This window comes from Anomaloglossus baeobatrachus, chromosome 4 (genome assembly GCF_048569485.1).
Source record: "Anomaloglossus baeobatrachus isolate aAnoBae1 chromosome 4, aAnoBae1.hap1, whole genome shotgun sequence".
Classification (NCBI taxonomy): domain Eukaryota; kingdom Metazoa; phylum Chordata; class Amphibia; order Anura; family Aromobatidae; genus Anomaloglossus; species Anomaloglossus baeobatrachus.
In genome coordinates this window covers 457,381,766-457,396,146 of record NC_134356.1, presented here as the reverse complement: position 1 = coordinate 457,396,146, position 14,381 = coordinate 457,381,766, and the positions used below count along the sequence as shown (strand labels likewise).

At 47.6% G+C, this 14,381-nt stretch overlaps 2 protein-coding genes across 4 annotated transcripts in view; one reads left to right on the top strand and one right to left on the bottom strand.

Annotated features, from left to right (window-relative positions):
- HYKK (hydroxylysine kinase) overlaps nucleotides 1-14,381 on the top strand; it is a 68,905-nt gene that overhangs the window by 17,789 nt on the left and 36,735 nt on the right. For all 3 annotated transcript variants that reach the window (XM_075345661.1, XM_075345659.1, XM_075345660.1), the window contains 3 exons: nucleotides 3,549-3,902; nucleotides 10,083-10,225; nucleotides 13,357-13,540. In XM_075345661.1, the coding sequence (XP_075201776.1) occupies nucleotides 3,560-3,902; nucleotides 10,083-10,225; nucleotides 13,357-13,540 (670 nt within the window). In that variant the 5' untranslated portion in view covers nucleotides 3,549-3,559. The remainder of the gene's footprint in view (nucleotides 1-3,548; nucleotides 3,903-10,082; nucleotides 10,226-13,356; nucleotides 13,541-14,381) is intronic.
- Nucleotides 1-14,381, bottom strand: part of LOC142303856 (long-chain fatty acid transport protein 2-like) — a 156,580-nt gene that overhangs the window by 113,992 nt on the left and 28,207 nt on the right. The gene's annotated exons all lie outside the window — the stretch shown is intronic.

Sequence of the window (14,381 nt, the reverse complement as noted above, 5' to 3'; positions counted from 1 at the left end):
TTTGTCCTTGTTGAACCTCCTGACCTGGCCCTGGTAGGTGGGGCCCCGCACCCAATATCCAGCGCTCCTTAGGTGCTCCTTCCTCTCGATGGTACGGGCAAGTACCTCCTCTCTCCTCTTCTCTCTGGCCACTATCTCCTGGCTCAGTTGGCTAGGCTGCCGCTCCCAGTACGGGGCACTCGCACGCCCGGGGTCTACTGCGGTGGGGGTCTGGCCCAGCCGGCGCTCCCCAGTGCCAACCACGATCGGCACTCTCCAAAGGTAGCACCGCTGTGTCGCGGCCGGCTCTGCTGCCTTGCAGCTGCCTCCCCGCAGAACCTCAGCCGAGGCCCGCGACCCTGGAGCGGCTTGCCTTGCCTTCTGGGCCTCTTGGCCGGGCGGACTGCTGGGGCCTGGGCACTCTTGGGTGCGGTCACTTCCGGGACATCCGGCATCGCCTCATGGTCGGGTACTGGCCGGTAACGGGTCCCCTCGGGCAATGGGCACAGCGCGGCCGGGTACCACAGCAGGTCCGGGCCAGCCTCCCCAAGCAGCTTCCCATGAGCGCCCGGGACGGACTCCACCACCAGTGTCGGGGGTGGGGATACGGGTGGAGGAGCAGCAACAACCCCTGCGGGCAATGGAGGAGGCGGTATGGTGGGCAGCAGCAGACCAAGCCCCTCAGTCGCGATGGCCGACCCCTCAAGGGCATAGGGACGTGGGTCGCCTTTCCACCCTGCCAACACCGTCATCCTTTCACGGGCCCACACGGCAGCCACTATCTCCCCCATCTCCGCCGCCCAGTGCTCCACCAGGAAACTTACCTGGTGCTGGAGGCGGCGACACATCTCCTCTGTCCAGGCCTTCACCCACGCTGCTGTTCCTTGCGCAGGCTCCGGGGTATCGAGACGCTGAACGGGAGTCGCCATGCTGCACTGTCGGAGTCCAGGAACGGAACGGATGCAGGGTCCTGGAGTCCCTGCCTTTTTATCTTCTCAGTTACATCAGGCAGCCTTGTCGCCCGCCTCCCCCTTGGTTTTCTCTTAGCACTCCTCCTTCGGGGGCGGGGCTTCACTTTCGCGCCTTCACTGCTCGGGGAAGACGACTCGAGCGGGAAATTTTCACGCCAAGATGGCGGAACTTCAACTTTTTTGGCAGGACGCCGCTGACGGATACTTCTAAGGCGCACTTCCACAGGTAAGTGGTCTGTCCGAATCCTGTTCGTGATGCCAGAAGAGCCGATGTGTACTGCCCTGAGAGGGGCTCGGCCGCTCCGCTGCTCGGGCCGAGCCGCTCGAAGTCTGGGTTCGAGTTGTCGGTGGCACGAGCGCCTCCGGACCGGGGGCCACGTTGCTCTGTTAAGGGGAGGCAGTGGGGTGGTGGTGGTGTGGGATGAGGCGCGCAGCTGGTGGGGGGCGCGTTGTCGTCCTACAGGTCGTGATGCCACCCACAAGTCGTGGTGACGGGATGCACCACCGCTGTGGCTGGAGTGAAGGGGGCTCATCCGGGATCGGTGTTGCGGCTGCATCCTAGATGTTAGCCCCTCCGTGGGTAGGGGCGGTATGTCCCGGGGCCCCAGTGGGGACTGGCGATGGTGTTGTTGTCGGGGTGCAGGGTGCCGTGCTGCGGTGCGGTGTCGTGCCGGATGGCACTGGTATACTCATGATTAATTCACTCTCAGAGTCATTCGGGTCTGGTCGGGTCCCGCAGCCAGTTGCTTGTGTCCCTTGTGAGGCTGATGGTGGCCCCTTTCTCTTGCACCTCTTGTTTGACTGTTGGCTCCCCTGCCTGGACAGTGGTAGCCCGCTCCGCGGCGTTGAGCTGCCGGAGGAGCCCTCGGTTGCCCGCAGGCGCTGGCCCGTCGGATGTTTGGCCCTTGGCGGTGACTCTCACCTGGTATCGGTGGGCTTTTGCCTTCTTTTGGGACTTTGGGTGAGGATGAACCCGTGAGGTCCAGACTGCAATCAGTTAATTCGCCTATACTCAGTGGCTTCTAAGCTAGGACAGGGTCTGAGTACCCGGTTTCTGGTGCTCCGGTAAACGGTTGACTCCCCGGTTCAGGGCTGGCAGGCTCCAACCCTGGCCCGGTCCCTCCGGTTCCGCCGTTTGCTGTACCGGTACTCCTGCAGGCGGCCACCACTGTCTGCCTGCCTGACATTACAGGGATCCCAGGCTCCAACCCGGGTCCCTGACAGCTCTGCTCCTCCACACCTCCTGTCAACTCTCTGACTAGAACTCAACTCCTTGTATTTCCTGCCTCAAGACAGTAGTCTCCTCGGTGGGCGTGCCTTTCCACCTGACTCCGCCCACCTGGTGTGCCCTACTGTCCCTGAGGAAGGCATCAGGTCTCCCTTTCGGGTGACTGATGTGTCCTCACAAGGGATGGGGGTGTGTGTGTAATGTGGTAGGTGTTGTTACCTGTGACCCCTGTTGTCCAGGGCGTCACAAAAGTGACACTGGGATTTTACATAAAACCTTACCTGTTACCCTTTCCCATACATCGGTGAGACCCGCAACACACATTCGTTTTTTTTGTACGTGTGCGGTACGTATTTGCACGTACCGGAGACACGGAGACACGGAGACCCATGTTATTCAATGGTAGATGGCACACACACGTAAAATCACACGGAACGTGTGTCCGTGTGGTAAGTACGTGTGTGCGCTTTTCTACACGGATGACATGTCCGTTTTTGGCCGGCAGCACGCAGGCACGGACCCGCTTTAGTCTATGGCTTTGTGCCTGCACGGACCGCACACGGAGTATGTCCGTGTTTAGCACGTATCGTCCGTGTCCGTTTTTCATCACAAAATCTGCAACACTTGTTTCCAATCTATCAGGTCAATTGAAAGCAAACAACAACACCAGGACCTCATGATAAATGATTAAAATCGTTAATTGGGTAAGAATGCGGGCCTTTAAAAACGGACCGCACATGGACAGCACACGTACATATTTTCTGTCAATACGGACATTCCACACGCACACACGGCTCGCATACGCCATCACACGGATGACATACGTACCGGAGAAACGCCCCTAAAAAACGGAACACTGAAAACGGAAAAACGGACCGTAAGACACGTACTTTTTTTTGCGGAAGTGTGTTTTAAGCCTTAAATATGGTGGACATTTTTTTTTCCAATAGTATTAACTACTTAACTATATAGCCTCACTTAGATTTTACTAGCCAAATCAATCCTTATTGCTTGGTTTTGGGTCATTAAACTTCTGGTTTATTTCAATTTCAGGAGACTTATGTCATCACGTGTCAATAAAATCTTCCATGCAGATGGTCATAAGTCATGACCTTTTAAATATTGCATGCCATTCATCTGGAGAGTCAGAGGAGGTAGCACAACAAAGATGCTCATGAACTCTTGCAGGGTCTGGACATTTATTTGAATTTGAGAATAGTTAAGCAAGTTTTCTTTGTTATATCTTAATCATCGACTATTCGTACTAAATGACTTCACTTACATATTCACACATTAGATTTCCATGTAATATTGCAGACAATTAATTAAATTGTACCCATTCTGGTAAACTATAACAGTTTATATTTTAGATTTATAGAAGATGACTTCTGAAAATGAGACTGGAAAGTCACAAATCAGCAGCAAGCCAGCTGTCAATGAAGAGCAGGCCATTAGTTTGGCACAGACACTTTTTGGCTTGCAAGTTTCCAAAGTAAAGCCTCTGCCAAGTTACGATGATCAGAACTTCTACATCCAGACGTGGGATGATGGGAGAACTACACAAAGAGAGTATGTTCTGAAGATAACGAATGGTGAAGACAGTAAGAACACAAAGCTAATTGAAGTACAGACATATGCCATGAAGTTCCTGTATGATGAAGGTCTTCCTACACCAAATGCTCTGCTCACAAAAACTGGTGCCATCATGTCTCTACAAGCTATTGGTGAGAATATTCTTTATTCAGTAGTAGTAAATGTACCCAATGTAACTTATCTAAATGCAAATCACAGTTAAAAGATCTTAAAGGGGTTGTTCAACTATTTTTTTTTTTTATTTTCTATTTGAGTGTAACTTACTATTTTAGGTGTTTTCTTCATTGTCTTCTATTTGCAGTTCTGGCACTGAGCGGCGCTATCCTGCAAGCTCAGTGCCGGTCACATGACCCCCTGGTGCTGGGGCCGCTAGTATCCTCTGATGTCACGTCAAGTTCCGGGCTCTCAGATTGGACGTTATGTCAGGGGATGCTGGCGCCACTCACACTGATTGACTGGGCTGTAGGCGGTGACTACCGCACGTCACAGCCCAGCATCGAGGGGAGGATCTGGAGGCTGCCAGTATGGAGCGGTGAAGAGGGCTAAGTGTTCAGCAGATTGCTGAGACACGGGACGCCAGTGTGGAGTACAGGGGGTGTTTCTTCAGCTGAAACCCCCCCTGTCACGTAAGTATCTGATCACACTATCCAGCCGCCCACTCTGCTCCGGTGTCAGGAGAGCGTGTGGTGTCGGGTAGTGTGATCATATACTCCCACCAGCAGCGCAGGTGACCGGACGCAGCAAGAGACTGACAAGCTGGTGACATGCAGCATCGCATGTGTCAGAGCAGAGTATGTCACCGCTCTGCTCTGTCACCTGTCGTGCTGCATGGGACTAAGTTACTTCACTCTGTGACTTGTGCTGCATGGGACCAACTGTCTTCACTCTGTCACCTGCACAACAATTCACAGAGTGGAGCAAGTTGGTGCAGAGCACCTCTCTTCCCTCTCCTCTCTCTCTTCCTTCTCTCTCTCTCTTCCTTCTCTCTCTCTTTCTTTTTCTCTATCTCTCTTTCTCTATCTCTCTTTCTCTCTTTCTTTATCTCTCTTTCTCTATCTCTTTCTCTCTTTCTCTTTCTCTTTTTCTCTCTCTCTCTCTTTTTCTCTCTCTTTCTCTATATTTCTCTCTTTCTCTTTCTCTCTTTCTCTTCTCTCTTCTCTCTTCTCCCTCTCTCGCTCTCTCTCTCTTTTCCCTCTCTCTCTCTTTTCCCTCTCTCTCTCTTTTCCCTCTCTCTCTCTTTTCCCTCCCTCTCTCTTTTCCCTCTCACTCTCTTTTCCCTCTCTCACTCTTTTCCCTCTCTCACTCTCATTTCCCTCTCTCACTCTCATTTCCCTCCCTCTCTTTTCCCCCTCTCTCTCTTTTCCCTCTCTCTCTCTTTTCCCTCTCTCTCTCTTTTCCCTCTCTCTCTTTTCCCTCTCTCTCTCCTGGCATGATCAGTACAGAAATCTCTCTATCATGGAGGGGTGAGATGGAGTCCCTAATGTGTCTGTGTATTTATTTCTAATAAAGTATTTTTCTCTGTGTGATGTCTTTTTTTTTTTAACCCTTTATTGGAGATTCTTAATGGCCGGGTCAAACTTGGCCTGACATTAAGAATCTTGGGCTTTATACCAGCTGGTAAAACAAATCTGGTATTAGCCCCTTATTACCCTGCGTGCCACCTGGCACCAGAACCACTGGAAGAGTTGGATACAGCGCCAGAAGATGGCGCTTCTATGAAAGTGCCATTTTCTGGGGCAGCAGTGGACTGCAATTCGCAGCGGGGGGCCCAGAAAGCTTTGGCCACTCTGCGCTGCGAATTCCAATCCCCAGCTGCCTACTTGTACCTGGTTGGACAGAAAAAAATGACCAAAGCCCACGTCATTTTTTTTTTTTTTTATTATTTCATGAAATTCATGAAATAATTTAAAAACAAAAAAAAAGGGCTTCCCTATATTTTTGGTTCCTAGCCAGGTACAAATAGGCAGCTAGGGATTGGGGGCAGCCCGTACCTGCCTACTGTACCTGGCTAGTGTACAAAAAATACCGCGAAGCCCACGTCATTTTTTTTTTAAAAAGATTTTAGGCAAAATAAAAAAAAAGGCTTCCCTGGATTTTCCATTGCCAGTGAAGGTAACACCAAGCAGTGGGGGTTAGCAGCTAGTAGCTGCTTGGGTTATCCTTAGCAATAGAAAATGCAGCGGGAGAACACACTTTTTTTTTTTTTTTTTTTTTTTTACCCCTAACCCGAGGGTTAGGGTTATGTGTTTGGGTTTGTTTTTTTTTAAATTTTTAATGAATTATAAAAAATAAAAAAAAAAATCGACATGGGCTTCTCCCATCGAGCACCAGAGCATTTTACTGCTCACTCATCCCTACTCCTGACCACACAGCCAGCAGAACAAGTAATCAGATGACTCCAGTGTCGGCCAGTTACTTGTTCTGTGTCCCCCTGCATCCATCGCAGCGTGTGCGGGCTGTGAGGTCAGCTGAGTTCAGTCTGGCACTGGAGTCAGATGATCTGAACTCAGCTCAACTCCTGACCACACAGACCGCACATGGTGTGGCACACGTGATCGGCAGCAGGCAGTGACTGCTGTTAACCTGCATCCATTGCAGCGTGTGCAGGCTGTGAGATCAGGAGTTCAGCCGACTCCAGCGCCGGCCAATAAATTCTGTGTCCCACTGCAGAAGGATCCGGTAAAATAACAATTGCGGTTGCATGCGTTACACATTTAATCCACAGGATCCGGTCATATACGGTTTGCGGTTTTTTGCCTACAGGCAAAAAAACACTGATGTGAAAGTAGCCTGCAAAATGCATGCCAAACGGATGATACGGATGACACACAGAGACTAGGCAAGAGGGGAAAAAGCAATCTCATGATTTTTTTCCCCAATTATTTTTTTCACACGTTGCGCCGGCTAATAATCATAATTTCTGTACACACACAGACTATGAACTATATGAGAACAAGCAGGAGATAGACGCTTTCTTCCCCTGGCTGTGCAAGGCTGGGAGCTTCTGCTGTCTCTGCTGTGATTTCTCTCAGTGCTTCCACAGGGAAGAGGCAGGGAGGAGTCTTTGGGTGGAGAGCTGAGTGGGTGTGTTAGATACAGTCCTAGAGCCGCAAAGAATTATGAGAGTTGTAGGAACTGAACCCAGGAAGTCAGGAGAGAGATTAACCCCTTCAGAGCTGGAGCCAGCAATGAGGATGTGCTGCTAGAGCATGATAAAAGATAATATTGCTGAAATAACATAATAGATGTGTGGAAAGGCACATATTAGCAAGAATTCTGAGGAAAAAAAATAGTTTTGGTAACTGGACAACTTCTTTAAGCAAAATGTCAGAATTGGAACCTTTGTCCTGGAACCATACATTAGTACGTAATTTATCTCAACATAAATGAACTACAAGACAGGACTACAAGCCCTATCAGCTATATCCACACAGAGAAGGGTGAGCAGACCAACTGCTCTTCATGAGAAGTTTAGAAGACATCCCTTGATTTACTTAACAGAAGAACATTGCCAATGTGTCCATTGACAACCTAAATCTACAGCAGGCGTACACAAACTCTTATGGTCTGTGGACTATATTATTATACTTAACATCCCATGGGTATCAATACAACCTAAATACACAATAGACTTAAGTTCCACTTTTTGGACCACCTATTGGGAGAATATGGATTCCCTTTTTCTAAATCGCCACCACATAGAGGAGACACTGCATGATGGTGACTTTCTCCATTGAAGATCATAGGTGTTACAGTATTAGTTTAGCACAACTCCCATAAACTACAATTGAGAGATCTGAATGTTTAGATGGCCACCTCTAACTCCATTACTCCTCTTTTAAGTAACAAACTGGGATTAAGGGACCCCATTCTGTTATATGGGAGACTGAGATGGCTGTACAGTGCACCGTTAGCACTTACCCATCACTGGTCATGTCTAGACACCACTTCTCTCTGACATGCTTGTCTGTATGTGGCTGATCATATGGAGCTTCTGTGTCCAGATGGCTGGGTGGCCGCATGAGGCTCCTGGGCTGCAAATTGTGCATGTCTGGTCTAGAATGTCATTTTAGTTCTTTATATGGGAGCTAATGGCATTATGAGATTTCAGCATACATGTAGTGCATGCATACAGTAGCACTTAAGTCCAGGGCAGCCAAATGCATTGTGAACTTATTAAAGGTGTTGCCTGGGGAAATGTTACCACCCATCCATTGGACTTGCTGATCAGTGGAAGTATTAATTAAGGTACCTGCAGTGATCAATCTATATAACATGAAATATTTATTACTCAAAGTAAAGGTGCATGCGTACTGTCACTTCTAGCAAGGATAAAAGTAGCCCATATTTCCGATTGGGTCCAAACAGTCCTGTAGATCGGTGATAACTTATTTATATCAGACAACGCCTTTTAAGCCTAAAGGCCCCATCACAAGCTACGATATATCTAACGATATGTCGTCGGGGTCACGGAATTCGTGACGCACATCCGGCATCGTTAGAGATGTCGTAGCGTGTGACAGCTCCGAACAACTGTTAACAAGCAAAAAATTTTCATAATGTCGTTCCTCCTTCTGTGGGCCGGTTGTTCGTCGTTCCCGAGGCAGCACACATCGCTACGTGTGACACCTTGGGAATGACGAACACAGCTTACCTATTGGGCGACCACTGTGTGACGTCGCTGTGACGCCAAACATCCCTCCCCTTCAGGAAGAGGATGTTCGCCGCCCACAGTGACGTCATTAGGGAGGTAAGTACGTGTGATGGGGGTTAACGACATTGTGCGCCACGGGCAAATAATTGCCCGTGACACACAAACGACGGGGGCGGGTACGATTGCTCGTGCGATCGCACGATAGATCGTATCGTATGACGCCCGCATTACTGCTTTCTTTGGCTTGTGCAGTAGACAAACACATGACATTGAAGTGCTCTTGGTAAATCAAAACTTGAACAGTTTATTTTTTCCACACTATGAAAGACATGGCCTCACTCCTGATGGTTCTGCGGTTACTGTGTTTTCGGGGTACTCTCTCTTGACTTATCCTCGCTATCTTGGAACTAGCGGCCAAGCTGCCGGGCACCTGTGTCTCTATACTCCCACTTTTCTCACCACTGTCCACCGCGATGGCTGTCTAGTTTCATGACTTCCCTGAGCTTGCCAGCATGAGCCGTAGGCTTCGGACCCTTAAGAGGTTACCTCAGGGTGCCCTGACTGGCTACTGACACAGTGCCACAGGGAGGTAAGTACGTGTGACGGGGGTTAACGACATTGTGCGCCACGGGCAATGAATTGCCCGTGACGCACAACCGACGGGGGTGGGTGCGATTGCTCATGCGATCGCACGATATATTGGAGCATGTGACGGGGCCTTTAGTTTTCCCTATAACTCTTAAGGGCACTTTACACGCTGCTATCTCGCTAGTGTGATCGCTAGTGAGCGTACACGCCCCCGCCGGTTGTGCGTCACGGGCAAATCGCTGCCCGTGGCGCACAACATCGCTCAGATCCATCACACTGCTTACCTGTCTAGCGACGTCGCTGTGACTGGCGAACCACATCCTTTCTAAGTGGGCGGTTTGTTCGGCGTCACAGCGACGTCACTAAGCGGCCACCCAATAGAAGCGGAGGGGGCGGAGATAAGCGAGACGAACATCCCACCCACTTCCTTCCTTCCTCATTGTGGGCGGCCGCAGGTAAGGAGGTGTTCGTCTTTCCTGCAGTGTCACACATAGCAATGTGTGCTGCCACTGGAACGACGAACAACATCGTACCTTCAACAGCAACGATATTAAAGAAATGAACGACGTGTCAACGAGCAACGATTTTTCACGTTTTTGCTCTCGTTGATCGTCGCTCATTGGTGTCACACGCTGCAATGTCGTTAACGGCGCCGGATGTGCGTCACTAACGACGTGACTCCGACGATATATCGTTAGCGATGTCGCAGCGTGTAAAGCTCCCTTTATACTTGCCTTTGACACAGCTGCTATCACTGCACTTTGTATAGCGATGCCTCATAGTGCACAGTCCCTTCTAGTTTTCAGGACATTTTGTAAGCCACACTAATGTCTAACATATTATTGTAAGAAATTAAGAAGTGACAGGTATTTCTTACAAATGTGAATAAAAAAAAAAAGTAAAAGACAGTAAGGAACCAGATGACACAGTATAGTTAAGATTACACGGTAGATTACGGTAGGCCTTCAAGGATACAATAAAATAAACAATCATAACCCATGTTGCACTAATTGCTTTTTAGAAAGATTTTAATTTTCGATATGATAACAAATTTACACTTTATTTTTAGACTATGGAGCTGTCATACAAAAACATATGGTACGACTTCTGACCTACCTTCCTGGGACGCCGGCAGCAGAAATTAAATCCACTCCTGAAATCCTATTTGAAGTAGGAAAATTAGCTGGTATACTCGATGAAACTTTAACGAAGGTAGGACTGAAATATTGTGAAAGGAGAAACTATTTCTTCAGATTGATTCTCTACCATGCCCAGAATTACACCACTATTTAGCATTCAGAATAAAGATTTCTCATGAATTTAATGTACGTACAGTGATTTTCTTCTTGGATTATACAGCTATAATCCAGAAAACTCAGTTGGTGAGACATCGGCAGCAAAAGTCTTCTGAGCCTTTTCTATCCTACCAGTAAATTAGCATTGAAATATTATTTCAGATGTTCCATCCTTTATGACACTAAGGCCCTGTGCGCACACTGCGGTTTTACCCGCGGTTTTAACAGCGGTTTTGCTGCAGAAATTTCTTGAGAAATGTTTGTAATCTTTCTGCAGACATTTCCCAGCAAAAATTATGGGAAAAAAATAGCTGTGCGCACACTGCGTTTTTTTCTCAAGAAAATTCTTTCTGCAGAATCTCTTGAGAAAATTTCCTGAGAAAATGTGCATGTCACTTCTTTTCCGCAGGTACCTGCGGTATTTGACTCCATTCACTGTAATATTATAGCGAAATACCGCGGGTATACCGCAGGTAGCAAATGATGTGCGGTATACCCTCGGTATAGCCGCGATTTACCTGCGGTAATGTTCATCACTACCCTGCATTTTGCAGGGAAGTGATGTCATTATGACAGGAAGAGGAAGCGGAGCAGAGAGTAAACACACATCACACTCCCTGGACGCCGCACGGAAGCACTTCCGTGTGACCTTCGGGTGCCCGTGCAGTCTGTGTCCCACTCCAGTCCCGCGGCTGCCCACACTGCAGTGTCAGTGTCTGCCCGCACTGCAGTATCAGCAGCTTCTCACCCTGCAGTGCTGGCAGCTGCGGGGAGGCTAGCGCTGCTGTCAGGTTAGATGAGATCATTACCTTGTGTGACGATCTCGTGCAGTGCTGACGTTACCGCTGTCACTGCCTTCTATGCCCGTCTCGCGGGCGGCCCGAGACTGTCACTAGCGGTAACGTCATGGGCTCTAGCGATATTGCTGAGAACACGGCGGGCATAGAAGTCAGTGACAGCACTGACGTCAGCAGTGCAGGAGATCATCACAGCAGGTAATGATCTCATCTAACCTCCTGAAGTCAGCGCTCGTTATGCCCTGCAGTGACCTGGGCTGACCTATTGATGTTAGCTCAGGTCACTGCATTGCTCTCCCAGCCAATGGGGAACATTTTGTTCTTCATTGACTGGGACAGTGACTATGGTATGGATTACGCCGGACCTGGAATTGATTGTTCTTTTCAATAAATTGGTGAAAGAGGGAATGTTTTGGGGAGTGTTTTTTCAAATAAAACTTTTTTTGTTGTCTATTTGTTATTTCTTACTGACTGGGTTGGTGATGTCAAGTATCTGATAGACGCCTGACATCACGAACCCAAGGGCTTGATGCCAGGTGACATTACACATCTGACATCAACCCCATATATTACCCCGTTTGCCACCGCACCAGGGCAACGGGATGAGTTGGAGCAAAGCACCAGGATTGGCACATCTAATGGATGCGCCACATCTGGGGCAGCTGTAGCCTGCTATTTTTAGGCTGGGGAGTGTCCAATAACAGTGGACCTCCCTAGTCTGAGAATACCAGAGCACAGCTGTCTGCTTTACCTTGGCTGGTGATCTAATTTGGGGGGGACCCCACGTTTTTTGTTTTAAATTATTTATTTAATGTAAAATAACAGCGTGGGGTGCCCTCTGTTTTGGATTACCAGCCAAAGTGAAGCTGCCAGCTGTGGTCTGCAGGCTGCAGCCGTCTGCTTTACCCTAGCTGGCTACAAAAGATAGGGGGGATCCCACGTCATTTTTTTTTTAAATTATTTATTTATTTTTTGGCTAAATACAAGGCTAAGCACCCTTTAGTGCCACATGAAAGTCACTAAAGGGTGCCAGCTCAGAATATGCAGGGGGTGGGACATTATATATGTCTTTCTCATCTATTATCTATCTATCTATCTATCCATCTTTACCTCTATGCATTATCTGTCTGTCTATCTATCTATCGATTATCTATCTATTATCTATATTATTTATTGCAGTTACAGCATAAAAAACCGGAGGGACCAACCTGCGGAAAAACCGCGGCAAAAATACGGCAAAATCTCTGCAAAAACGCATGCGTTTTTCCCGCGGTTTTGGTGCATTTTTTTTACCGCAGGTGCGGTAATCTTCACCTCCCAGAAGTTTCTCAAGAATTTTTCTTGAGAAAAATCACTTTTCTAGTGCGCACATAGCCTTAAAGGGAATATGTCAGGTCCGATAATCCTATTAACTTGCATATTAATAGCATTATGAAGGTGCCCCAATGTGGTACTAAAAGTATGGTACCCGGTAAAGAATGACCTTGATTCTTCCTGGTAGCCGTCGGTTTTCAGTCATGCAGGCGTGCCCAGATCAATTACAGTCACCACTCACAGCACTGAGGAGTGGCGGCTGTAAGCACACTGACACTAACTTACAGTCTGCTCTGCAGTGCACCATTAAAGAGCCAGCTGTCAATCAGCACCAGGATGTGCTTATAGCCATCGTTCTCAGTGCTGTGAGCAAGGATTGTAATTGCTTCGGGCATGCCTCCATGACTGAAAGCCAGCGGGTCCCGGGAAAAATTAACTTACTTCCAATACTGCGGCTTGGTACCTTTATAACGATATTAACCTGCAGATTAACCCTGTAACTGTATCTGCAGATTAATATTGTTATAGGACATGACAGGTTCATTGAGTGGACCATAAACAATAGACTCAAATCGTCTAAACCTGCTGATTTCAGCAGGAGAGAACTTACTGTTCTTTTCCCATTCAGACTGCATGTAGATTTGGCCAAATCAAATATACAGTATATATTCATTAAAATTAGCCTTCAGCTGAATGAAAGTGTAAATGTAAGGAAGTGTTGGACAGAGCGGGTTTTTTTTTTGGGGGGGTTTTTTTTAAACATAATGCTTAATAAATTAGGGTGATCACTGATCAGTCCAAATCCCACATAATACAATGTATTTATAACAGAAAACTGTAATTTAATAAATCTACAAACCTTCCTCAGTATTTCATGAGTCTATTCCCTGAAGACTTGGGACAATTAATAATGATGCCATACGATTTTACATTACAGAAATTCCAGCATTCATATAAGAAAAGTTTTGATCGTGGAGAGTTTATCTGGAACTTATCAAATACCCCATTGCTGAGAAAATATACATATGCAATTAAAGAAGAGAATTTACGACTGAAAATAGAAGAAGTCATCAATCAATTTGAAAACTCTGTGAAACAAAATCTGAAAATGTTCCGACCTTGTAAGTTAGATCTTGCTATGGTAAACATTATTATTTATTTTATCCAATTTCACTGTTTTAAATGGATTCATTCCAGCTCAAATGTCACATTTGAGGATAATATCTGCACATGACAAGCAGAATGGAAGTGCTCAGGCCTGGGGCGCTTTGGATTTATCCACTTTGGGCAGTATTATTTTTGGTAGAAGTGTCCCAATCAAACAGCTGGTGATATGGTGTCTCATAGCTTGATGCTAAGCAATCTGCTGTAATCTGTCGTGGAAATTTAAAGCAAGATGTAGTTTTTTTCACAATGCACATTTATCACTGATCTGCAGGAGTGCCAGCCGCATTACAGACAACTGCTATAGGCAAAGGTCTCGCGGAAGTCATAATCAGGGGAGGTCCAAGTGGCAGGTCCCTGACTGGTAATAAATGACCCTTTGGAAAACCCTCTTAACGCTAGCATATACAGTATATATTTTTTTAATGCAACTGTGGTGCCCCTGACCCGGTCAGGCACCACTGAGTACTGCACCCACGCTGGGACAGTACTTCCAGGTAATCCTAAAGACCAGAATGAGGTGTGTACGCAGACACATAGCAACCAGGTCTCCCACACCTTTAGAGGGGACCCTTGGGTAGTCTCCAGAGGCGGGCTAGCCTTCAATTCTTTTCAAGAGGTGTAGCGGAGGGGCTGGGAGTTAAAGTGCAGAGATTGAAAGGAAAGGAGTGGAGAGAGCCAGTCTGGTAGTGGTGAGCGGCGGTTGCTAAGCGATACGCAAGCTCACACTAGTCAGACCCTGCGCGGTGTAGTGACAGTTGGCGGGGGAGAAAGGTCACCTGGTGAGTCAGAGAGGAG